Raw genomic sequence first — 24,892 nt, 5'->3', positions numbered from 1 at the left:
CACACAGTCACCATGTGCTGAGTACCAAGTTTGTTGTATAAATAGTTTAACAGAATAAAACTGCGTTGTACCAATCGCAACCGTGTTGGTTCGTCTGTATCTCAGAGCACCCAACACTTCATGGCACCAGAAGTGAATCGAAATCTACCCGCAAACCTGCCATCCTGTGCCATGGACACCCTCAACAAACCGCAGCCGTTGCAAGTCGCTGGGAACCTGGGCGTAAATTGGACGCTCTTCAAGCAGCGCTTCGAACTCTTCATGCAAGCCAATGAAAAACAGGGCGCCTCGGACAAAACGAAGATTGCCATCCTCCTCACCACCGCAGGTCAGCACGCCATCGATGTATAAAACTCCCTGGTGTTTGCGGAAGGCGAGGACAAATCTAAGTATGACAAGGTCCTCCTCAAGCTCGACCAACACTTCAACATTGAGGTCAACGAGAGCTTTGAGAGGTATGTCTTCCAGCAGCGCCTGCAAGGTAAGGATGAGCTCTTTCAGTCCTTCCAGACGCATCTCCGCATACTCGCGCAGTCCTGCGGTTACGACACCACCTCAGAGTCCATGATCCGGGACCAGATCGTTTTCAGGGTTGCCTCCGGCAGCCTACGCCAGCAGCTTCTAAAAATAAAAGGCCTGACCTTAGCATCTGCAGTTGAAGCCTGTGTCCTGCATGAGAACGCGACTAGCCGCTATGCCCAATTTCAGGCGACCGAATCGGCGCGGAGGGGGTCCTACGTGACAGGATCGGCGAGCCAGGCGACCCACGAGGCCGAACAGGTTCAGGCGATCGAGTTTCCCCCGGCCCGCGGCCCGGACGAGGGTGGCCGTTTTGCGCGCTTTCGAGGCCTCCAAGAAACACAACACTTCCTGGGCAGTCCATCAGGAGACGGCAAAGGGCCAGGACCTCAAAGCAAGAAACTCACACAGTCACCATGTGCTGAGTACCAAGTTTGTTGTATATATAGTTTAACAGAATAAAACTCCGTTGTACCAATCGCAACCGTGTTGGTTCGTCTGTATCTCAGAGCACCCAACACTTCAAGGTTGTTTGCGCAGGCAGCAGAATCCAGCACACAGGAACAGCCTCAGACTAATGGGTCAATTATTTAAGACTGAAATGAGTAGAAAATCCTTCACCCATGGTTGTGGATCTTTCAAATTCTCTGAGGGGGTGGTAGATGCTCTATTGGTGAATATATTAAGGCTGAGAAAGATTTTCGGTCTCTCAGGAATCAAGGAATATGGAGCAGCTGCAAAAGTTGAGTTGAGATAGATATGTGGGGTTATAGAGAGAGGGTGAGAGAGTGGGTCAAGAGCGGTGCTCTTTCAGAGGGCTGGTGCAGACTCAATGGGCCGAATGGCCTCCTCCTGCACTGTAGTGATTCTATAATAAGATCAGCCATGATTGTAGCGAATGATAGATCACCTGAATCTACTCCTATTCTCATCACTGAAATTCAAAGATTGTTAAGCATTTTTCAGAGTGAATTAGGTCTAATTACTGCCAAACAGCCTTACTAGCACTGACAATTACTTTTAACAAGTGTAGAGTCTCATTCTTTTACATTTTAGTTATTGTCAGAGATTCAATAAAATCAAAGGTCAGGATTTTCCGCCCTCCCCCACTCGTCCGCAGCAATTTTTCCGACGGCAGAGGCAGCTCGCCATTTCGCTGCTGGTGGGATCTTGTTTCCCACCAAAGACAATGGTGCTTTCCATGGCTTGTCAGCTGCATTGCCGGGGAATCCGCCGGCCAATGGCGACCCACCTCTGATGCCGGAAAGCCCGCCATGGGAAGAGGGCTGGAAACCTATGATCAAACTGATATACTGCCCAAAATATATCTCCCCCCTCAATCCAGTCTTTATTTCCTGCTTTTTTTTTCATGTGTTTAATTTAATGACATTGAGTTAAATCTACTAACTTACAATTTCTGATTCGGACTCCATGTTGCGCATTAACAGTTTATCAATCTGAGTGATTATGGAGACACGCAGTGCATGCCACATTCACACTGACCTCAGATGCCCTGTAAAGGATGTGGCAGTGCAGTGGCTCTTCAATGGGCGGCACAGAGGCACAGTGGTTAGCACTGTTGCTTTACAGCGCTAGGGACCCGGGTTCGATTCCCGGCTTGGGTCACTGTCTGTGCGGAGTCTGCACATTCTCCCCGTGTCTGCGTGGGTTTCCTCCGGGTGCTCCGGTTTCCTCCCACAGTCCCGAAAGACGTGCAGGTTAGGTGAATTGAACATTATATGAATACTCCGTCAGTGTACCCAAACAGGTGCCGGAGTGCAGCAGCTAGGGGATTTTCACAGTAACTTCATTGCACTTCATTGGGTAGCACGGTAGCACAGTGGTTAGCACAGTTGCTTCACAGCTCCAGGATCCCAGGTTTGATTCCTGCTTGGGTCACTGTCTGCACGGAGTCGGCACGTTCTCCCCGTGGCTGCGTGGATTTCCTCCGGATGCTCCAGTTTCCTCCCACAGCCCAAAGATGTGCAGGTTAGGTGGACTGGCCATGTTAAATTGCCCTTCATGTCCAAAAAGGTTAGGTGGGGTTACTGGGTTATGGGGACAGGTTGGAGGTGAGGGCTTTGGTTGGGTGCTCTTTCCAAGGGTTGGTGCAGACTCGATGGGCCGAATGGCCTCCTTCAGCACTGTAAATTTTATAAAAATGTTTTAAAATAAAAAATTGCGGTGTTAATGTAAGCCTACTTGTGACAATAATAAAGATGATTATTATAATAATTATTATAATTATAATTACGGCGATTTCCGGTTCAATTGTTCATGTGCCACTGACCACAAAATCTGGCCTCATAATAGTCCCACAAAGAATTTTGTTTAAAATCTAGAGGTCTCCTTTTCTGGTATAAGATGGAGGAAGTAACAATGAAGAACTGTGTGCATGGAATTAAAATCTGGATCCCACTTTATACCTGCATAACTTTGAAACACTGGCAGCTACTGTTACAGTATCACAGATGCATGCTTCATCATTTTGATGTATGTATTAACCTAGATTAATACATGGAGGGGTAAGAAACAGAATTATGTCTTGTTAAAGATCAAAAAAGTAGGGTGGCTGAACATTTGTGTGAAAAATAAACAACTTCATCGATCAATTGAGCTCAGTGACCTATTTCCGTGCTTTAAATTTCATGTACGATCAGTAAAATTACAATTTTCTCGAAGCCATATATATCACAGTACACTTACTTGCCTGACATCATACACCATTGCTGCCATAGTGCTGAGGAAGTTCCAAGTGAGCTAACGTCCTGACATTCATTAAAAAGTACAAGTAGTATATCCAGAAGATTCTGAACTTATTCACTGCACAGTGGTTAGCACTGTTGCTTCACAGCGCCAGGGTCCCAGGTTCGATTCCCGGCTTGGGTCACTGTCTGTGCGGAGACTGCACATTCTCCCCGTGTCTGCGTGTGTTTCCTCCGTGTGCTCCAGTTTCCTCCCACAAGTCCCAAAAGACGTGCCGTTCGGTGAATTGGACATTCTGAATTCTCCCTCCATGTACCCGAACAGGTGCCGGAATGTGGCGACTCGGGGATTTTCACAGTAACTTCATTGCACTGTCCATGTAAGCCTACTTGTGACAATAAAGATTATTATTATTATTCAGATCATTGTGTGCTCTCGAAATAAGTATAGTCTTCAGTGAATAATCTTTTCACCTCTGTTCCATATCTGTAATATTGGTTTATTCATTATTTTTTTGAATGCATATATATCATTCAATCTTAGCAGTTTGTCTTACCATTGCTGACTGTTGTCTGGGGGTCGGTGTAGCTCAGTTGGCTGGACAGCTGGTTTGTAACATCGAGCAAGGTGAGCAGTGGAGGTTCAATTCCCGTACCGGCTGAGGTTATTCATGAAGGCCCCCCCTTCTCAACCTTGCTCCTCACCTGAGGTGAGGTGATCCTCAGGTCAAACCACCACTAGTCAGCTCTCGTCCTCAAAGGGCAAATCAGCCTATGGTCATCTGGGACTATGGCAACTTTATTTACTGTTTTCTACCATGACCATAACCTTGGCTGTCCTGCACTTTACCTCATTTTACTTGGCACTAATTTTTGAGATTTTTTTCATTTTCTTCCCGCTATCTTCTTTCAAAATCTGCCTTTTGTCTCAAAAGCCATCCGAATGTTTCCTAAAGCATTTAATGCAAATAACTTCGGAATAAGTTCTCACTGACTTTCATTACTGTGGGCAGAATGAAAAATCAGAAAATGTGATTTATTCTCTTTGATTCGGGTTTGGTTTTAGGTGTTTGTCTCTGGGCAATTTGTGCTTCTTCACTGAAATATGCTTTCCAGTCATATGGGTTTGACAGACTGTTCCATTGAGCCTTCTCCCCCTCAGTGACATAGTGATATTGCCACTGGGCTAGTAATCCAGAGACCCAGGGTAATGCTCTGGGGATATGAGTTCGAATCCCACCATGGCAAATGGAATTTTAATTCAATAAAAAAATCTGGAATTAAAATCTAATGACGACTATGAAACCATTGTTGAAAAACCCATCTGATTCAGTTATGTCCTTTCGGGAAGGAAATCTGTCATCCTTGATGTGTTGGGTGCTCTGGATCCATGGAACACATACAGGCCACCAACACTTAAAATAGTACAACACTATTTTATTAAGTTAGAAACTGTTGAACATACTTTCATGTGGGTTAACATGATGTTAGATTAAACTAAAGACCTATGCCTGTCCTAACCAGTCTATGCACTCAGCACATGGTGAAGATCTGTGCTGTAAGCTGTAAGCTCTGTCCTTCTAGGACGCTGCATCCCGAATGAGCGGGAACTCTGATGCCCCCTGTCTTTATAATGAGTGTGCTCTGACTGGTGATTGGCTGCGGTGTTGTATGTGTTGATTGGTCCCATTGTGTGTCCATCAGTGTGTGTGTCTGCGCCATGATATACTGGTGTATATTATGACAATCCTTACCTGGTCTGACTCCAGCCCAACAGCAAATGCCCTCCGGGATGGGCAACAAATGCTGGCCCAGCCAGTGACGCCCACATCCCATGAATGAATAAAGGGGACATCCCATCCTAACCAACTTCCATCGTTTCTGCCACCTTCGTCCCCCCTCCCAAACTGTCCACCCCACCGCACCCAAAAATCAGCCATGTAATCTCCTCACAGAAGCAAACAAACAGGGCCAATGAGGGGGAAAAACAGTTTGGAAAATATTAACATGGTATTGTGTAGTCTTAACCGATGCCTTGGAATTATGCTTTGGGTGATAATCATTTTAGGTCATTCAGTGCATACTGTTATGGGCCTGGGTTTAGAGAACCCCAAAGTGTATCATGGAGTTTACCTGACCCATAACTTTTAATAGATTGTGGTATGGAGAGCACACGGCCCACTCTACAGGTGTGGTACAACAGAAATGGAAAAGTATTTTTTAAAGCAAAACAATGTTTATTCTATGAACTCAAGGTAACCTTTTTAAAACATACAGTGAACATTTTAGCAACCATTAATTCAAATACAACCCCCAAAGAATGCAACACTAAGTAATCCTTAAGCTTTCCTTTTAACATCCATAAGACTTTTAAAAAACTGTTAACAGAAGCACATCAGGTTTCAATTCACGACTGAGAACAAGTTAACCTTCTGAATTTGCCAAATGATCAAGAGATAGTCTTTACATGGCAGAGAGAGCAACATTACACCTCCGGCTGCTGACTGCAGCTCCAATGCTGAAACAAAGCCAAAAAAACAGACACACCATCGCTTTTCTCAAAGTGAAACTAAGAGCTGACAGACAGCCCAGCTCCACCCACACTCTGACATCACTGCAGTAATAAATGCCCATTTCTTAAAGGTACACCCACTACAGTTATTCTATAAAAACACCCATTTCTTAAAGATACTCTCACATGACAATACAAACACATGAATTAAGACTGGTCTGATTTTGGGTTCAACTCCACTTTCCGCTTGCCCCCGATAACCTTTGTTAGTCACGAATCTAGCTATCTCTGCCTTAATATTAGTCAATGACCCTGTTTCTACCATTCTCCAGGGAAGAGCGTTCCAAAGATTCACAACCCTCTACTCGGGCGGGTTTCTCTGGCCTCCCAGCCGTGTGTTTCCCAGCAGCGCGCCGCTCTCTTGAGTCGGGATTCTCTGTTCCCAACCCACGCCGCCGGGAAACCCACAGACGGGGGAGTGCTGTCGGCAGGACCAGAGAATCCCAATGCCAGCGAACAACCGGAGAAATCCGGCATTCACTTCCGTCCCAAATTGAAGACCCCGTATTTTCAAAATGTGTTCCCTCGTCCTAGTCTCTCCCACGACGAGGGAACTCGGGAGCAATTCTAACATTTGTAGTCCGATAGTCATAGAATTTACAGTGCAGAAGGAGGCCATTCAGCCCATTGAGTGTACACTGGCTCCTGAAAGAGCACCCTATCTAAGCCCACACTTCCATCCCATCCCGGCAATCCAGCAACCCCACCTAACCTTTGGACACAAAGGGGCAATTTAGCATAACCAATCCATCTAACCCGCACATCTTTGGACTGTGGGAGGAAACAAGAGCACCCGGAGGAAACGCACACAGAGACGTTAAGAATGTGCAGACTCCGACTTCCGGTGACGGCGGGCGGGAGGCGGCCGCACAATGGAGAGCTCCCGCTCAGGAACGGCATTTTCGGGGCTTTAAGCCCGGTCCTAGGGTCCACGGAGACGGCAGAAGCAGGGAGAAGGCACGGAGGAGGCACTGAAGACACAGGAGGGAAAACAACCGAAAGAAAAATGTCGAGGGTGAGCAAACAAACGGCCGAAAAAAAACCAGCTGGAGGTCCGTCGGGGAGTGGAAAGGTCACCGCGGGGTCACCAGGAAAAATGGAGGCTGGAGCACCAGGGAAGGCTGCACTGCTTACGGCTGAAGAAATAACCAAGGTGATGGCTGCGGAATTTGAAAAGCAGTTGGCACAGATTGTGAAATGCATGGAGACGGTGAGGAAGGAGATGAGCGAGGTTTTGAGTGTGCTGGTGGAGGAGGCGGTTTCCCCGGTGAGGACGGAGGTGGCGAGCGCAGAGGCGGAGGTGCGAGAGCAAGGGGAGGCGCTGAAGGAAGTGGAGGAGACGTTATCGCAGCACGGTGATCAACTTGCCTCGATGGGGAAGGAGATGCGGAAGGTGATGGATACTAACAAGGATCTGCGAGGAAAAATGGAAGACCTGGAAAATAGATCCAGGCGACAGAACTTGAGGATTGTGGGGCTTCCCGAAGGCGTTGAAGGACCGAAGCCGACTGAGTATTTTGCCGCGATGCTGGCAAAACTACTGGGGGAGGGGGAGGACCCCTCCCGATATGAACTGGATCGGGCTCATCGGTCGTGGAGGCCTATACCAAAGGCGAGTGAGCCACCAAGGGCAGTGACTCTGTGCTTCCGTAGGTACAGGGTGCAGGAGAAGGTCCTGAGCTGGGCCAAGCAGAAGCGGGTGGTACAGTGGGCTGGAGCTGGTATACGTGTATACCAGGACTTTACGGTGGAGCTGGCAAGGAGGCGGGCTGCCTTCAACCGGGTGAAGAGGGCACTGTACATTAGCAAGGTGCTGTGCGGCATTGTATATCCAGCGAAGCTGAGGGTGACTTACAAGCTCAGGGACTTTTATTTTGGAACGGCGGAAGCAGCGGAGGAGTTTGCGAAAGCAGAAGGACTGTGGCAGAACTGACAAATTGAGGAATGGCCATGTGCCGATGTAACCTCATGACTGTATTTTCTTCTTTTTTGTATCACTGCGCGCGGGTGTAGAGATTAAAGGAGCCAAGGTGGTATATATTTGGACAAGGGAAGGGACGGGACTTTCACTCGAAATGAGAGTTCTTTGGGGTGTAGGTGGATATGCGGGGTTTGTGTGCTAAAAGGGGATCTTTGGGCTTTCCTGGGGCTGGGCAAGTGGGAAAGGGACCCGGGCGGGGGCCTCCACGCTGGCCGGTTTAAGCCGGTCAGTGAACGGGAGTGAGGTGGGGGGAGGGGCTGCGGCCATCGGAGCCTGGCAGAACAGGGTCCGAATGGTCTAGCCGGGGTGGAAAGTTGGGGGGGAAGGAACCAAGGGTGGGGGAGGAGTTTTACAAGAGGCAGTGGATGGGAGGAGCTGGAGACCTGGGGTGGGGGGGTGGGGGGGGGTGGGAGCTGTGTAAGATTAAGGGTGACTATGGGTAATCCCTGATTCCTTTTTGTCATTTGTTTATGTAAACATGCAGGTTGAGGTTTGGTGGTTGGTGGGTAGATGGGATCGTTGTTATTATGGGGACTGACATATCTTGCTGATTATTGTTTATTGTTGATGGATGTAAATGTGGGAGAAAATGTGAAAATGGAGGAGAATTTAAAAAAAATTTTTAAAAAGAATGTGCAGACTCCGCACAGACAGTAACCCAAGCCGGGAATCGGACCTGGGTCCCTGGCGCTGTGAAACAACGGTGCTAACCACTATGCTACCGTGCCTACCTCAGAGAGGGCTCAGGAGGGAATTGATAACATATAAATAATGTCAACCGTACAACTCAGATTCTATCGCAGTTATGTAATTCTGCACGATGGTACGGTGGTGAGATTTTGACAGCCCCACTGCAGCGGAAACTGGGCCAGAAATATGTGACAGGCCATACAAGTTGAGTTCGGCAGGGCAGGAAGGTCCCGCCGGCAGCAAGGACCACAAAATTCCAGGCAGTGTTGCTGTCACCAGCAAATGTGAATTCTGCAATCCTCTTCCAGAAGAACAGTGACCACTGTATCATCTTCACAGGCAGCAAGGCCTGCAGTGGCTGGGAAACAGCACTGCCAATGGTGAGCGTAACCAGTTGCCACCTCATATCAGAGACCCTCATATCAGAGACCCCCATATCAGAGACCCCCATATCAGGCATCCCCCATATCAGAGACCCCCATATCAGGCATCCCCCATATCAGAGATCCCCCATATCAGAGATCTCCCATATCAGAGATCCCTCATATCAGAGATCCCCATATCAGAGATCCCCATATCAGAGATCCCCCATATCAGAGACCCCAATACCAGAGACCCCCATATCAGAGACCGCCATACCAGAGATCTCCCATATCAGGGACCCCCCATATCAGAGACCCCCATATCAGAGACCCCCCATATCAGAGATCCACCATATCAGGGATCCCCATATCAGAGATCCCCATATCAGAGATCCCCCATATCAGAGTTCCCCCATATCAGAGATCCTCCATATCAGAGATCCTCCATATCAGAGATCCCCCATATCAGAGATCCCCATATCAGAGATCCCCCATATCAGAGACCCCAATACCAGAGACCCCAATACCAGAGACCGCCATACCAGAGATCTCCCATATCAGGGACCCCCATATCAGAGACCCTCATATCAGAGACCCCCCATATCAGAGATCCACCATATCAGGGATCCCCATATCAGAGACCCCCATATCAGAGTTCCCCCATATCAGAGTTCCCCCATATCAGAGATCCCCCATATCAGAGTTCCCCCATATCAGAGATCCTCCATATCAGAGATCCCCCATATCAGAGATCCCCCATATCAGAGATCCCCCAAATCGGAGATCCCCCATATCAGAGATCCCAATACCAAAGACCCCCACATCAGAGACCGCCATACCAGAGATCTCCCATATCAGAGATCCCTCCTATCAGGGACCCCCATATCAGGGACCCCCATATTAGAGACCCCAATACCAGAGCCCCCCATATCAGAGACCCCCATATCAGAGACCATCATATCAGAGACCCCCCCATATCAGAGATCCCCCATGTCAGAGATCCCCATGTCAGAGACCCCCATATCACAGACCCCCACGTTAGAGACCCCCATATCGGAGACCCCATATCCGAGACTCTGCCTTGAATCTAAAGAGCAGTCCAGGCAAAAACAGTGAAAAGTCCCTCCTTTTTCATTTACCTGCCCCTTACACCTGCTGCCTCGACAGAAGTGTTGAAAGCAGCAGCTGTTACTTCATCGAAAGCTTAAATACCTGACAAGGCTTTAAACCTCCTCAAATTGTTTCATATATAAGGCTTTTATTAATTTTCAAGTGAAATAGCTTTTAGTAGGCTGCCAGGGGAATAGCTTCCAGACAGCCAGGTGCCTGGATTATTTATTTTCATTTCCCTTCATACTTGAATGCATCTCAAGTACCCTTCTGTGAAGCTAACCACAATGTTTATCTAGCTATGATTGACAGGATCTCACCAGATAAAAAGCTTTCTGCTGTGAAACAGAGGAAGAGAAAGCATTTATCCCCGAGATATTTACCAGCAGATGTAAGGGGCTGGTAAGTGAAAAAGTGATATTTCACTGTTTCTGTCTGGACTGCTTTTTAGCTTCCAGGCATGGTAACTGAAAAAAGGTTTCTAATATGGGGGTCTCTTATATGGAGGGGTCTCTGTTGGGGGTGTCTCCGATGGGGGCCATTTTGACCATTTGGCCCGATAGCAGAATTCTGAATGACTTCCTTGCCATGCATAAATGTGCATGCCAAGGGAGAGTGCATCGCTCCTGGGCACCACTCCTAACACCAGCCCAGACCAGGAGCGATTCTAATCCAGCTGAAGAATTTAGGGCAGGATTCTCCATTTCAGAGACTGAGAGCTGACACGGGGACGGAATTGCCTGTGTTCTACGGCACTGAAAGCGGCGCTGGCCCCCGGAGTGATTCAGGACATCCTAATGGGCTGGCATAGGCACCACGTGGAACTCGTGCAATTCCAACAAACGTTGGCGTGTGATTCGTCAGCTTTGGGATCGGCACTCGAGAGCCTGACCAGCAGGACTGCATGTAGGCACTCCTCTCCCCACACACCCTCAACCCAGCCAACAAGGTGGCACTGGTGGTCCTGGAGCACGCCCATCCCATCGATGGGTCAGCCAGGGCCAATGGGTACCAAGGGGAGGCACCCACACGACCTGTGTTGCTAAGTTCACAGTGGGCTTAGCTGCATGGCTGCCTTGCAGGCTGCCGCAATGGTGGTCCGTGCTGGTCCATCCCGTCCACAGGGCCCACCTCCTGGCCACCCTCCTGTCATTCTCCCCGCACCTGGAAGAAGCACTCCAGCCGGTACTGGAATTGACGGTAATCCCTCCAGGTGGAGGTGGACCATCACGGAAGGCCCAAAACTGCCATTAATGATATGCCAACTGTATAATTTGCATGCCCATGCCGGCGTACGGTGTAGAACACATTCATGCTGCTGTTGAGGCAGTGGATGTACAGATATATATGTAGCACAAGTGGATAGCACTGTGGCTTCACAGCTCCAGGGTCCCAGGTTCGATTCCCCGCTGGGTCACTGCCTGTGCGGAGTCTGCACGTTCTCCCCCGTGTCTGCGTGGGTTTCCTCCGGGTGCTCCGGTTTCCTCCCACAGTCCAAAGACGTGCAGGTTAGGTGGATTGGCCGTGATAAATTGCCCTTAGTGACAAAAGGTTTGGGAGGGGTTATTGGGTTACGGGTATAGGGTGGAAGTGAGGGCTTAAGTGGGTCGGTGCAGACTCGATGGGCTGAATGGCCTCCTTCTGCACTGTATGTTCTATATAGGTTGAGAAATGGTAGATTTAAAACTGAGATGAGGAGGAGCTACTTCTTGCAGAAAGTGATGAATTTGTAGAACTCGCTGCCCCATAGTGCGGTGGAATCTGAATCACTAAATGGCTTCAAGCAGGAGATAGATACATTTCTGATTTTTAAAAATGGGTTAACGGGATATGGGGAACAGATAGGGAGATGGATTTGAAACCAGGAAGAGATCAGCCATGATCTGATTGAATGGTGGAGCAAGCTCGAAGGGCTGGATTGTCTACTTCTGCACCCAAATCCTATGTTCCTCATTCCATTGGGCACGTGGCTTAATTTTTACCTGACCCGCAATTCTCCGCTCAATCGCGCTTTGCGATTCCAGCGTTGAATCCCATTCTTAGTCTCCCAAGGCCAGCTACAAAGGGGCCGGAGAATCCCATTTCTGTGAACGGGTAGAGAATCCCGCCCCAAGTGTGGTGTTGGAAACAAGTTTGTTTAGATATTAAGAGGGGGAGATAATTTGACAGGGATGGCAGGGGGTTTGTGAGGACGGAAGACATGGTGAGGGTGTACTGAGGTTGGGGTGGGTGGTCAGGGGGATCCAGGGAGTCAGGCTCAGCAACCACTTTAGTGGCATGGTAATCATGTCCAATACTGCCCTTGTAGTGTTGTTGAGAAACTCCTTGCAGCAACAGATGAAATAATGTGAAAAGTAAATCTCAAGACTTAGCAGGTTTATGTGGACACTTGCACAATACAATTGCTCAGAGTTAAAAGGATATTGGAGTTTCAACACATTCTGAAATTGAATATGGTGACCCAAACGTGGATTTTAATATATACTTCATAGTGCAGAAGGAGGCCATTCGGCCCTTTGTATCCACCCCCCAAAAAAGCTTCCCACACAGGCCCACTCTATCCCTGTAACCCCAATTAACCTTCGGACAGTAGGCGGCAATTTAATGTGGTCAATCCACCTAACCTGCGCGTCTTGATGTGGGAGGAAACCAGCGCACCCGGAAGAAACCCACGCAGACACGGGGAGAAAGTGCAAATTCCACACAGGCAGTCACCCAAGGTAGAATTGAACCTGGGCCGTTGGCATTGTGAGGCAGAAGTGCTAACCAGTGTGCCACCGTGCCATATTCAACATATGATAGTATCCAATGAGTAAAATTCTGCAGATACTTATTAAGTGTAATGAAAGTCTCCTTTCTCTTGCAGATGAGGTATAAATGTAGGCCCCACCTGCCCTCTTAGGCAGACATAAAATATTTAAGAATTGCAGTGGTGTTTTCCGGGTTTGCTGGCCAACATTTATTTCCTGTTCAATATTCCGAAAATGTTAACAAGGTCGTGTATAATTCTAACTGATGTCTTTGATGTGTGCTTTAGATAACATTTGAATGATCTAGTCATTTATCTTGCTGCGGTTTGATGTAACGTTGCTATGCCGTGAATTACCAACTGAATGTTCATACATTTAGCAGTAATTCAGTCGATCATGAAGACCTCTGGAATGCCCTGGGTTTGTGAATGGTACTGGAAAATTTTCCTCGCTTCCTGTAATTAAGATTTTATTATTCTTTAAAAGATAACTTTTCCGCTAGTGAATAAAAGTAATTGTGCAGCTTTGGGCATGTTCGCCATGCTGAGCACAGAAGCAGGTCCATTTGTAGTTTAGACCTTTAGGTCTCTTCTGCTGATTGTGGTGGGACGTTTAAAGAAACAGAATTTTTCCCTAACTCAATCATAGACATCTGTGTCCCTCCAGCCCTCGCCTCCTCCACAACTCTATATTGTCCCCCAGCTCTGCAACCCCTCATTATTTCCGCAATTCTCCAAATTTGGACGGAACCCTGTGCTTCCAGCTGCCCGAGCCCTAACCTGCAGAACTCCCTCCCTAAACTTTTCCTTCCTTTAACTTCTCTCCCCTCCTTTACGCGGCTAACATTTTGGCCGACGCCTTGGTGTCGAAATTTGACCATGCAGCTGCGATGGGCATTGGGATGTTTTGCTGCAATCTGAAAGTTGTTGTTGTCACAGTAGAATTCAAAAACATGTTACATTGCACTTGTTCAGTTCAGATTTTATATCCATAAAAACATTGCGCGAGTAACACAAAGGAATTATAAAAACAGCTGCCTGTGCAAGAACCACCAAACAAAGGTTTAAGAATGGCGTTTAGGCCTGACCGTTGCACCCATTGGGCACATGCACTCAGCGGGCCGGGAAGCGAATGCGACATGCATCCTCGGCCGCGACTGGCCCTGCAGCGCAATTTCACATCGACAGTCCAATAAGTGGCTATCCAACGTGAAACGCGCGCTGTGAAAACCTCCGTGCTGCCGGGGGGGGCGGGGCAACAAGGCTAGGCGCTGATAAAGGGGAGGATAGGGGCTGACGTTTCTAACCTGCTCGCTCCCGGGGACAGCCACTGCGGAGCTGTCCCATGGAGTTGCTGACACCTGGAAAATAAGTAAAACTATGCCATGAGCGTCTAGGCAGCACAATCATACACAGACAAATTTGACAATTTCATTTCAGCCCCGAAATGTTCATCCCGCCCTGGATGCAGGTTGTAGCTCAAACGTAAAAGTCGCCTGGCCAATTGGCCCGTCTGCTCATTGTAAAAGCAGAAGGGGCTGCGTAAAATGATATTCAATTGGCCCTTTTTAATTTTTTAAGAATCTTTATTGTCACAAGTAGGCTCACATTAACACTGCAATGAAGTTACTGAGAAAATCTTTGATGGGCTAACTTCCCTGCTTGATTGGCGTCAGACATGATCCTGACTCTCTCGCGCTCCTAGCGCCCGATATACTGCGCAAGTGCGCAACACCGTTGGGTCGCACGCCTTATATCTTCTCCCGCAATTTCACACTCTTCTAGGTTGGGAGCGTGCTGCCCGGACAATGTCAAATTCTAGCCTTAATGAAGCAATCAGCAAACCTCTGCCAGTAAAACATGGGGAAGAGAAAATAATCAGTGAATCACTCGGACGTTTGAATCCCATTCCGCTTCCCCACAAATCTAAAGAGCTTTGTTCTAAACTTTCATTTGACATGATTTACAAGATAATGGAGAAGCTTGATGCGTTTGAAATATTCCCAGTAAAGTTTGCTGTCAGAGGCCGATTGTCCCTGCCTTGGGCTTAAGTTAATGGGATTTCCCACAGGTAACAGGGATGAAATGAAATGAACCAACCAGGGGCACTGTGTAACTCCAAAGACTCTCTCTGTCTTGTTCTATGTACTACAACCGCCAGAATTCAGACCCAGGCTGACTCCCTTCTGTATCTTAATGACCAGCACAGGGGTTGGTATGCATACCGTTTCAGAATTCTTTTCCCACGTTCGTTGCCAAGACTATCCCCTGATGGGAAAATGCCCAAAGCATTTAAATGCCAGGGTGAATACATTCAAGGCATTCTTGTATGAAAATATGAAAACAAAAGCAAAATATCTATTTTCAAACACTCAGGTATTTTTTTATGTAGGAGAGCAACATAACTAACCGTACAAAGGTAAAGTCCTGAAGCAATGTGCTGGAGATCAAGGCTTTTAGGGTTCAGCAAACTGTTCGTATAGTCCTGAATTACCAAACAGTATTTTTACCCTTGTTGACAGACCTACCGCTTATTATTGGAGTTTTGTGGGGCGGGATTCTCCATTGCCCATCGCTGAAGTTGGGCGGCCAATCAGGGGGAGAATGGCCCCCGATGCCATATTCGGGGCAGGCGCCGGTTTGACGCCGGGTCGTGATGCTCCGCCCCCTCCAAATCGGCGTCATCGAGACCACCATGCACAGTCACAACCCTCATTGGAGTGTCATTAGCGGGCCCACCCGCGATGCTCCGCCTCCGATGGGCCGAGTTCCCGAGGGCGCGGGCCATGTGTGGTCTCAGCGGTCGTTCGCCTGGCGTGGTGGCTGCAGGGGGAGAGACAGGGCGTGCGGACAGTGTCCTGCACTGCCACACTTGGCCAAATCCGTACCACGTCTGCCAGGGCTGAAGGGAGTAGCGGGGAGTGGCCAGGAGGTGGGCTGTGAGGTCGGGGTGGGTGGGTACGTGGTCCAGCACACCCGGCGGCATCTTCCCCGGTGCGATCAGTGCGTGAGTGGGGGGGGGGGGGGGGGTGTAGGCGTACGCGTGGCTGCAGCTTGTTAGCCCTGCGCATGTGCAGCACGGACCCGGCGATTCTCCAACAGCTTTCCATGCGTTCCATAGGTGTTTCACGTGGCGCCAGTGCTAGCTCTTCACTGCTAGCGGAATCGGTGAGGGGTTCGCGCCAATCGTCCCATCGGGAAACATCACGGATCCTCCGTTGGCGTCGGCACTCAGGAACAGAGAATCCAGCCCCTTATTTTTAAAATAAATTCAGAGTACCCAATTCTTTTATTTTCAATTAAGGGGCAATTTAGCGTGGCCAATCCACCTACCCTGCACATCTTTGGGTTGTGGGGGTGAGACCCACGCAGACACGGGGAGAATGTGCAAACCCCACATGGGCGGTGACCCGGGGCCGGGATCGAACCCGGGACCTCAGCGCCATGAGGCAGCAGGGCTAGCCACTGCACCACCGTGTTGCCCTTCTAGAGTTTTTTTATGTAGATATATAATTTGTTCTTAAAACATATTGGTGAAAACATACATCTTTCCTCAGTTCAGCCAGTCTTTCGATCATCTCCACCTACTGTAGCCCCTGGGGTTTGCCGCTCCCAGTTCCGAAATAACAGAATACCAGCCTTTTCATTCTACTGCTGTCCACTGTGCTCCGGGGACATTTTTGTTTCCTGCCTGTGCTCCCTTCTGTTCCATATTCCTGGCCCCACTCATCCCCCTGGTTACTCATGGGAAATGTCATGGTAGACGGTGCAATGGTGGGGTAGAGGCAACATCACTGGATTAGTAATCCAGCCATTCGTGCTCTGGGGACATGGGCTTGAATCCCACCACAGCAGCTAGTGGAATTAAAATTTAATCAACAAATCTGGAATTGAAAACTAATCTCAGCAATGGTGAAACTAACATCAATTGTTGAAAATCCACCTTGTTCTACAATAAACTTCAGGGAAAGAAATCCGCCATCCTTACCTGGTCTGACCTACATGTGGCTACAGCAATGGCACGGTGGTACAGTGGTTAGCATTGTTGCCTCACAGCACCAAGGATCCGGGTTCAATTCCAGCCTCAGTTGACTGTGTAGAGTTTGCACGTTCTCCCCGTGTCTGCGTGGGTTTCCTCCGGGTGCCACGGTTTCCTCCCACAGTCCAAAGATGTGCAGGTTAGATGGATTGGCCGTGCTAAATTGTCTCTTAGTGTCCAGAGATGTGCAGGTTAGTTAGGGTTACAGGGTTGGGTGGTGGAGGGTGCTCTTTCGGGGAGGGTCAGTGCGGACTTAATGGGTCGAATGGCCTCCTTCTGCACTGTAGGGATTCTATGAATGTGGTTGACCCTTAACCGCCCACTGAAATAGCCGAGCAAGCCACTCAGTTCAAGGGCAATTCGGGATGGGCAACAAATGCTGGCCTTGCCAGCGATGTTCATCCCATGAATGAATAAACAGCAAAATTAACCTTGCAGACTACAAACAATGTTTAAACAACATCAGTTTTTTTCTGTAATAACCCTCACGAGACCCGCAAGGAAGACCTAATTGATCTCCCCATGGGGCTTGTGGAATACCGGTTAACTCACCAATGGGTAGAGGTCCATCAGCTGGGGCTCATAGCATCATCTCTTAAAAGCCGGCCAGGATTGGGACCTGCATGATCGGTAATCCCGGTTGGGATCTTTGTGCTGCATTCCGCGTTGCGGCCTTTTCTCTTAGCTGAAAATACGCCGCCATTTTGTGATTTTTTATGTTCTTGGTGTAACATAAGCGGCTTCCTTGTGGTGCACTTGACAAAGGAAGGTTCAGAGGTGGAGATAACTTCAACACGTTTATTAAACTATTTACACTTCTATTACTCGGGTTCGACACTACTGCTAATCGTACTATAGGTACCCAGACTGACTAACCAGTTGCTGCAATCCACGTGGTGGGTGTAATATTGAATCAACCCTGTGTCTGTCCTCACTGACTGTCTCCACTGGAAAGAGGCAGATCATGTGTGTGGTGTCCTTTATATATGGGTTGCTGTAATGCTCTCTTGTGGTCATGTCACCTCTGTGTGTATCGTGAATGTCCATTGGTCGTATCCTATTTAACTGATCTATTGGTTGAGTGTGTGTGTGTGATGTTTCTGGTGCTCTCTCTAATGTCTAGCTAGCCTACATGTATTTACATTGATGCACATCACCACATTTTGGATTCACGTTCTCGGGTCTCCTGAGCTTTTATAATTCTTCTGTTGCGTATGTTAAGAAAATCGTAGTTTGGCCACTTCCCTGAATGCCAACCGCAACTAACATTATAAACACGCAAAACTTTGTGATAAAGTTGACAAAGAATTGATGCAGTTTCTGGGAGCTTTGACAAGTGCATTGTCTTTTGAAATGTGGATTTCATGCTGCACAGGTTGTTCCTTCTTTTGACAGACTTGATTTTTCTGACTGCATTTCACAATGGGAACAATGTGGTAAAAGTTAAGCCATCAAGTTGCGACGAGCTGTCAAAGAGATTACTTTGGAAATAATGACACGTAGACGTAGTCACGATGCTTTTGTCAAGTTGGCAAGGGGCAATGAGGTGGAAAAACTCATTGTTAACTTTGCATTGTAAAACTTTGCAGACACGCTACTGAGGATCCTGGAAATAAGTTGCAATGGTATTAACATAACTTTATATAACTACTGATTGTTTAACATGTCAGGTTACGAAATAATCTGTCATTTTATATTAATATGAATGTCCATATTTTGGCTGACACTTTCATGTTAAGTATTTCAATATTTTTGGTCAATAATTCACGGTCTGTGGCTCTGGGTGTCAATAAATTTGTTATGAAATCTGAACACATTTGTCTTAAGTTTGACATTGGATGTCCAGATGATGCATGCATGGCTTTTAGACATCAAGTCAATAACTCAAGTTTAATTGGCACTTTTAACAGTCGTCAAACCAGATTGGTGTGGCTAGGAATGATAGCCAACCAATGCCTCATCTATTCTAGGGGATACTATACTACTTCCCAGGTGTTATCTGATCTCTTGCAGATGACTGTTATTTGTTATCTTGCCTCCATTAATGAGTGTATATCATTGACCAATTCCTCCCACCGTAAAACTTCCCAGAATTGATTGCAGCGTCGCTCATTTGCAACAGAACAAATGCTTGGATGGATTGATGTGAAGATTTCTCACTAGCATTGTAGACTTTTCTGGTGTTTTCTTGTATTCCAATGTCTCACCACATACTTGACATCACCCTGGTGAACATATCCTGTAAACTCTCGACTGCATTAACGTGCGGGATGTACTGGCTGTTCATGCCAGCGGGAAATTCCGGTTTGATGCTGGCGCACGGATTTCCCAACGGTGAGGAGTGCAGTCAACGGAAAATCCAGTTGACAACGTCGGTGCTGGTCAAATCCGACTGGGGGGGGTGGGGGGCAGCCTCCCCTGTTGAAAAACACTCGACGGGGTGATCGATAAATCCCATCCTGCATCTATAATGGGACCCAAAACAACACAACCTCCAACCATGGCCGAACAAATTATTTATATCAATTCACCATGACCCACTTTTGTATACCATGTCCATGTCTAAAACCTTGAATACATATTCTGAGAAAATAAGTAACGTTTTTGGAAATTGTGGGAAGATCGAATATCATCGGGCCTACGTTTGAAATCTCTGACAAATATTCTGTCAAATGGAATTCACTGACCGAATTGGTGGTGGAGGCAGAGAACCTGAACTCTTTTGAAAAGTACTTGTATTTGCACCCTAAGTGCTGTAAACTACAGGGCTATGGACTGGATGCAGGAAGGTGGGATTAGAAAGGGCACCTCGGGTTTGGCATGGACAGGATGGATTAAATGGCCTCCTTCTGTGCTGTAACTTTTCCATGGCTCTATGGTTCTCCACTGAAAAAGAAAATGGCTCAAAGAGGCAACTGTAATCTGAAAAATGGTTTTGGCAAACTACCAACAGCTGTGCATCCCACTATTTTTGACACTTATCTTAAGTCCCGTACCAGCCTCCCCCGAACAGGCGCCGGAATGTGGCGACTAGGGACTTTTCACAGTAACTTCATTTGAAGCCCACTTGTGACAATAAGTGATTTTCACTTTCATTTTCATTTTCAAGTCATTGTTAACTCAACTATGAAATTAATGCTTCAGGGACAAGTTAGTTGGAGAGTTTGCTGTCATCACTGAGTGACTCTCCTTGATGATCAAGTGGGAATGAGAGAATTTCAGCATTTGCAATGAAGCTCTACCGTATGAATAATGGAAACAAAGTAACTAAGAATGCCTTCATACAAATGCAAAATACTGCTGGAAATCTGGAACAAAAACAAAGCATATTGGAAATGCTCAACAACTGAAAAAAGCGAGTTAACATTTGTTGACCTTCCATCTAAATGCCTTTGTGTAGTTTCGCCAAATTGTTATAAATGGATTTCCTGGAGCATTGTTTCATTTTGTTTTACCTGCTTTCAGAAAGACCAAATTACATAAATCCCTAAATAAATTTTAATCAACTTAAGGAACAGAGTTCGTTGTGACTGCCTTTGCCCAACTTTAGTGCAGGAAACAATATTTTATTTGTTTTATTCAATCAGTGATAGAAGTCTTAAAATCTCCCTTGGAGTAAAGCCCAATTGCTGTTTACAAGTGGAGACATTTGTGGTGAATGTATGAATTTCAGATCTATTGCAATATAGGTATTTGGTGCAGTAAAGGTTAACCGTCTGGGTTAGTGTGTGTATGACTGCTGCAATAGTATTTTTTAAAGTTCTGATTTACAAAGCAACTATATTTTTGGGAGCCTGAGGTGCAATTAAGCATTGTAAAAGCTTGGGCTAATGGACTTTTATTTAGATTAAGGGGGTTCCTTGTGGAGTAGTTAATTAAATACATTGTGTTCAGTTGGTTAGATGATGTGACCAATGGGAGGAGCTATAGTACCAGACATTTTGCAGAAATGCAGTTTGGCTTTAGATTGGGACATGAGCAGAATTCAAGCATCTGCTCTCAATACAGTTCAGTTGAAGATATGTCTGTAGACAGATTAGAAGTTTCTTTCCAAGCAGTTCAGAGTTGTGTGGGAGGAAGGTGATCTGAAACAAGCTGAGAAGCTGAAGAAATACAGACAGTGGGCTGGATTCTCCCAAAGAACAGTGGAGTTTTACTCCTGAAATTCTGATAAAAATTTTACCTAATTCAAAGCCTTGCAGGGGTATAGCAGGGACCTGGAGTAAATCTCGCAGCTTTAGCTGTGGATACGGGCCCCCACACTTCCGGTTGGAGTAGATGCTGCGCACGGTTGTGGCCTCCAGCAGCCGTGTCGAGCGCCATGGCGGACTCGGACCGCGGAGCCACACTGAGAAATGAGACCTCCTGATCGGCTGAGCGCCTGAGCATCTAATCCCGCAGATCTAATGCCCGGCCACCTATAAGGGCCCGCCCCCGGTCTCCGATTTCCCCCGCCCCTGACAGGGCGGTCGCGGACTGAGTCCGCAGCCGCCATGCCAGCATCCCGATCGGCAATATTTGGCTAGTTTCACGCCGTTGGGGACTCGGCCGGTCAGGAGCGGAGAATTGCTAGGCGGGCCTCTGGCAATGGGCCCCCAACCATGTGGTGTACTCTGCGATCACGGCGATTTTTGGGGCCCAGAGAATCATCGGACCGGCACTGGGTCCGATTACAGCATTTAAGTGGATTCTCCGCCCCGGCGCAGGGTTGCAGAGAATCCAGCCCTCCGTTTCTGCATGGTTCTGATGGGATTCAGGTGAATCCCTTAAAACAGTCTCAAAGAGCATCTAAAAGCAAGTGTGCCTGGGTCTGCTAACTATATTTAAAAGTGGATTGAGAGCTGAGATGGTTTTGCTGTTTGAGTGGGAATAAAGATAGCAGTTAAATGTTCTTGTGTCACTGTATTGAAGGGCATTGTTTAAGGGGTAATTGTAAGCTATTTTCTTCTGTGATGTTAAAGGTATTTTAATACTCTGTTCGTAATAAAGTTGCTTTAATATACTACATCACTATTTTGTGCGAAATCACTCTTGGAGCAAGGTATCCTTTCCTCACAGTCTCACAAAATTTAAATAAAATCTAGAGGTTTCTGTCCAGTATCTTAGCCGCTGTTGGGGTCAGGTCCGGGATCGTAATACATTTCATTGTTAATTGTGGGCAGAAGTTTGTCCACATTTTTATTTAGAATAATGTTTTTTGAAGTTTTGAAGGAGTAAGTTTTGTATCAAAATATTGTCACAAATTAAATGCAACTTTAGAAAGCTTGAACGTTAAGGAATTTATTTTCACTTTTCATAAGCAGTTGTACTACAGATAAACCTGTTGTTTTTGTTTCAGCTCCCAAAGAAACCAAAACATGAAAATTCAGATCCTGTTGTTGGCTCTTAGTTATTTCTCAGTCAGTGGAAGTTTGAAGACTGTATCTAAACGAAATTTGGGTAAGTTGCCATATTTGTGTTTACTAAACTCTCTTGCCATCCAATATTTACCTTGAAACTTATTTTTATAATTTGGAGAAAGAAGAATCTCTTTGTTCTCCATCTTTCTCTGGTTTTTAAAATCTAGATACCTTTCAGTATGGTTTGCTGTGATATTTTATCAACCCATTGTCACCTGGAAGTGCTTTAACTAACTTAAGTAGTATTATTTTGCTCAACTGTTTTGCGATGAAATTCTTTTGAATGCTATTGTAATTCCTAATTACAAATCAAGGTTTTACATCAGTTGGAGTGTTATTAAATGTCTTGAAAAGAATTTCTACTAATGTATGGTTAACATTGCTCTGAAAAAGAGCTGCCTGCAACAGGTTTACTTTAATATATTTGCTGATGTAGTCAAGAGTCATGAAAGGATACAGCTTAGGCTGTTCTCTACTCTTCCAGTTGTACTTAACTCAGTGATTCTTCCTGTACCAATAATAATGCAAACTTAAAGTTTGTCATATCTATTATGACAATGTGGTGGATAGATATATGACCTTGTGAAATCCCTGCAGAGGAAAGAATTATTATTTTGTGCACAGCGTCTGTGAAAAGTCGTGAAGTTCGACAGAATGGGACTAACAAAAGTTCTGACAAGGAAGGCAGTTTAGTGGTTGCATGAATTTTAATGAATGTACTCATGGAATATTTAAGGCAAGTAATGGATCTTTTATTCTATATTTGAAATGAAGATGGTAGCGGAAGCTAAAACACTTTGCATGTCCCGTCTCCAAAGAGAGAATAGAGACCTTTCAACTTGCTCAAAAAAAATGAGATGCTTAATTTGTGACCATTGTGAAGCCCAATGTTTTATTTCTATAAAATCCATTGATTTTGTGCCTTGACTTCAACAGAAATCTTCACTGAAGTCTTGTGTTTGGCAGGTTATGTTGGTCGAGTGGTGAGGATGTTTGTGTGGAGCGTAAACATAATTGGGGCTGTATGGCCTATTTCTTTGCTGTTAATTGTACATAAAACTGGAAATAATGACAAGATAATGTTGGGAGAGTCATATTGAGAAAGAAATGGAGATTGTGCATTTTCCTATCTTCTACAGCCTGACATTTCTGATGATGTAATCAGCTAGGAGATTCAAATATTTGCGTCTCTTTTGCCTTCCTATAAGCACATGTAATGCACCTCTCCCAGATCTTTATAACGGAAGAGTTCATGTTTGTGCACCTTTGGATTTAAGTGATTGTAGCTGTCAAATATTTTGGGTTGTTTCTTCAAAGCTCCATTGATCTCAGTAATTTTATTTGTCCTTGGGGTATCTATAGATCATTTCATTATCTCTGGCTCTATCAAGCACTATTGATCATTTGGTGTAATCAGCAAGAGGGGTGTTCCCATAACGATCAATGGAAAGAAACTGCGTTTGTTTTGAAATGAGCGGACATGACTATTTTAAAAAAAAATTGAGGATATTTCCCCCTTCCCCACCTCATCCTTACTGAAGACCCACAAACAACTTGAACAATGTGAAATTAGACATAGTTTCAACCAAAATATGAATGTTCTGGCGTCATTTAGCGATACAAACTGGTTCTTCCGGTGCTGTTTTAGTACAAGTCATTGAGCATTAATTATAAGCAATCAAATACCAATAGTTTACCTGCCAAAGATGTGTAACTAACTCAATCCAGCTTGTCTCAATTTGTTGCAGAATTGTTTTATTAATAAATGAATGAAACTGGTTCCTATAGTTTGTGGAAACAATTACACATTATTATCTCAGATGCTTATAATCTCTTCCTGACATCTTCCTTCAATGTATTCACTTTATGAAGGACCAATGCTGGATTTTTTAACTCTTTAAATATTCATCAAACTCTTACTATCTGTTTTTATATTTCTGGCTAACTTTCTCTCATACTCAATTTTTCCCTCCTTACATTTTAGTCAAACTTTGTTGTTCCTTATTTTCTCTCCAATATTCTGACCTGCCACAAGCCTGAGCACAAGGATGTGCTTTTTCTTCAATTTTGATAATATTTTTAAACTTTCTTGTTAACCATGGGTCTGCCTTTTGGAGTTTTCCTTACTTGTTGGAATGTAACTATTCTCTGCATTCTGAAATATTCCCTTTATTGTTTGCCACTACATCTCTATTGCCCTATCCCTTAACCTAAGTTGCCAATTCACTTTCGCGTGCTCAGCTTTCATGTCCTTATCGTTGCTCTTACTTAAGTTTTAAAAACCATGGGTGGGATTTTCCTCCCCCTCCATGGCATGTTCTATAGCTCACAAGTGGTCAGCAGCGGGATATTCTGGTCCCGCCATTGCCAAAGGTGTTTCCCATTGAACACACCTGGGTGCGCTGTTGGTGGTACCTTAATATACCCCAACAAATCCTGCCCATAGTTTCAGACCCACTTTTCTCTCTCTGTAAAATTCAATCATATTATGATCACTGCTACCTAGTGGCACTTTCACTCTGAGATCATTAATTATTCCCATTTCATTGCACAATGCCAGGTTCAGTATAGCCTGCTCTCTGGTTGGCTCCAGAACATGCTGTTCTAAGAAACTATCCTGGAAACATTCAATAAAGTCCTCATCTAGGCTACCTTTACCTATCTGCCTTTTGTAGTTGAGATGTAAATTAAAATCTCCCATGATTATCACAATGGCTCTGTGACCAGCTCCAATTATTTCTTCCTTTGCACTCCACCATGTGATTA

General features: G+C 45.9%; 1 protein-coding gene across 1 annotated transcript in view; it reads left to right on the top strand.

The window, feature by feature from the left end:
* Positions 1 to 22,072: 22,072 nt before the first annotated feature.
* The window catches only part of il1rapl2 (interleukin 1 receptor accessory protein-like 2), a 1,171,280-nt gene continuing 1,168,460 nt past the window's right edge, over positions 22,073 to 24,892 (top strand). Inside the window, exon 1 of the mRNA XM_072505900.1 lies at positions 22,073 to 22,166. Within this exon, the coding sequence (XP_072362001.1) occupies positions 22,085 to 22,166 (82 nt within the window). The 5' untranslated portion in view covers positions 22,073 to 22,084. The remainder of the gene's footprint in view (positions 22,167 to 24,892) is intronic.

This window comes from Scyliorhinus torazame, chromosome 5 (assembly GCF_047496885.1).
Source record: "Scyliorhinus torazame isolate Kashiwa2021f chromosome 5, sScyTor2.1, whole genome shotgun sequence".
NCBI classification, from domain to species: Eukaryota; Metazoa; Chordata; class Chondrichthyes; order Carcharhiniformes; family Scyliorhinidae; genus Scyliorhinus; species Scyliorhinus torazame.
This window is presented reverse-complemented; position numbering and strand designations above follow the sequence as displayed.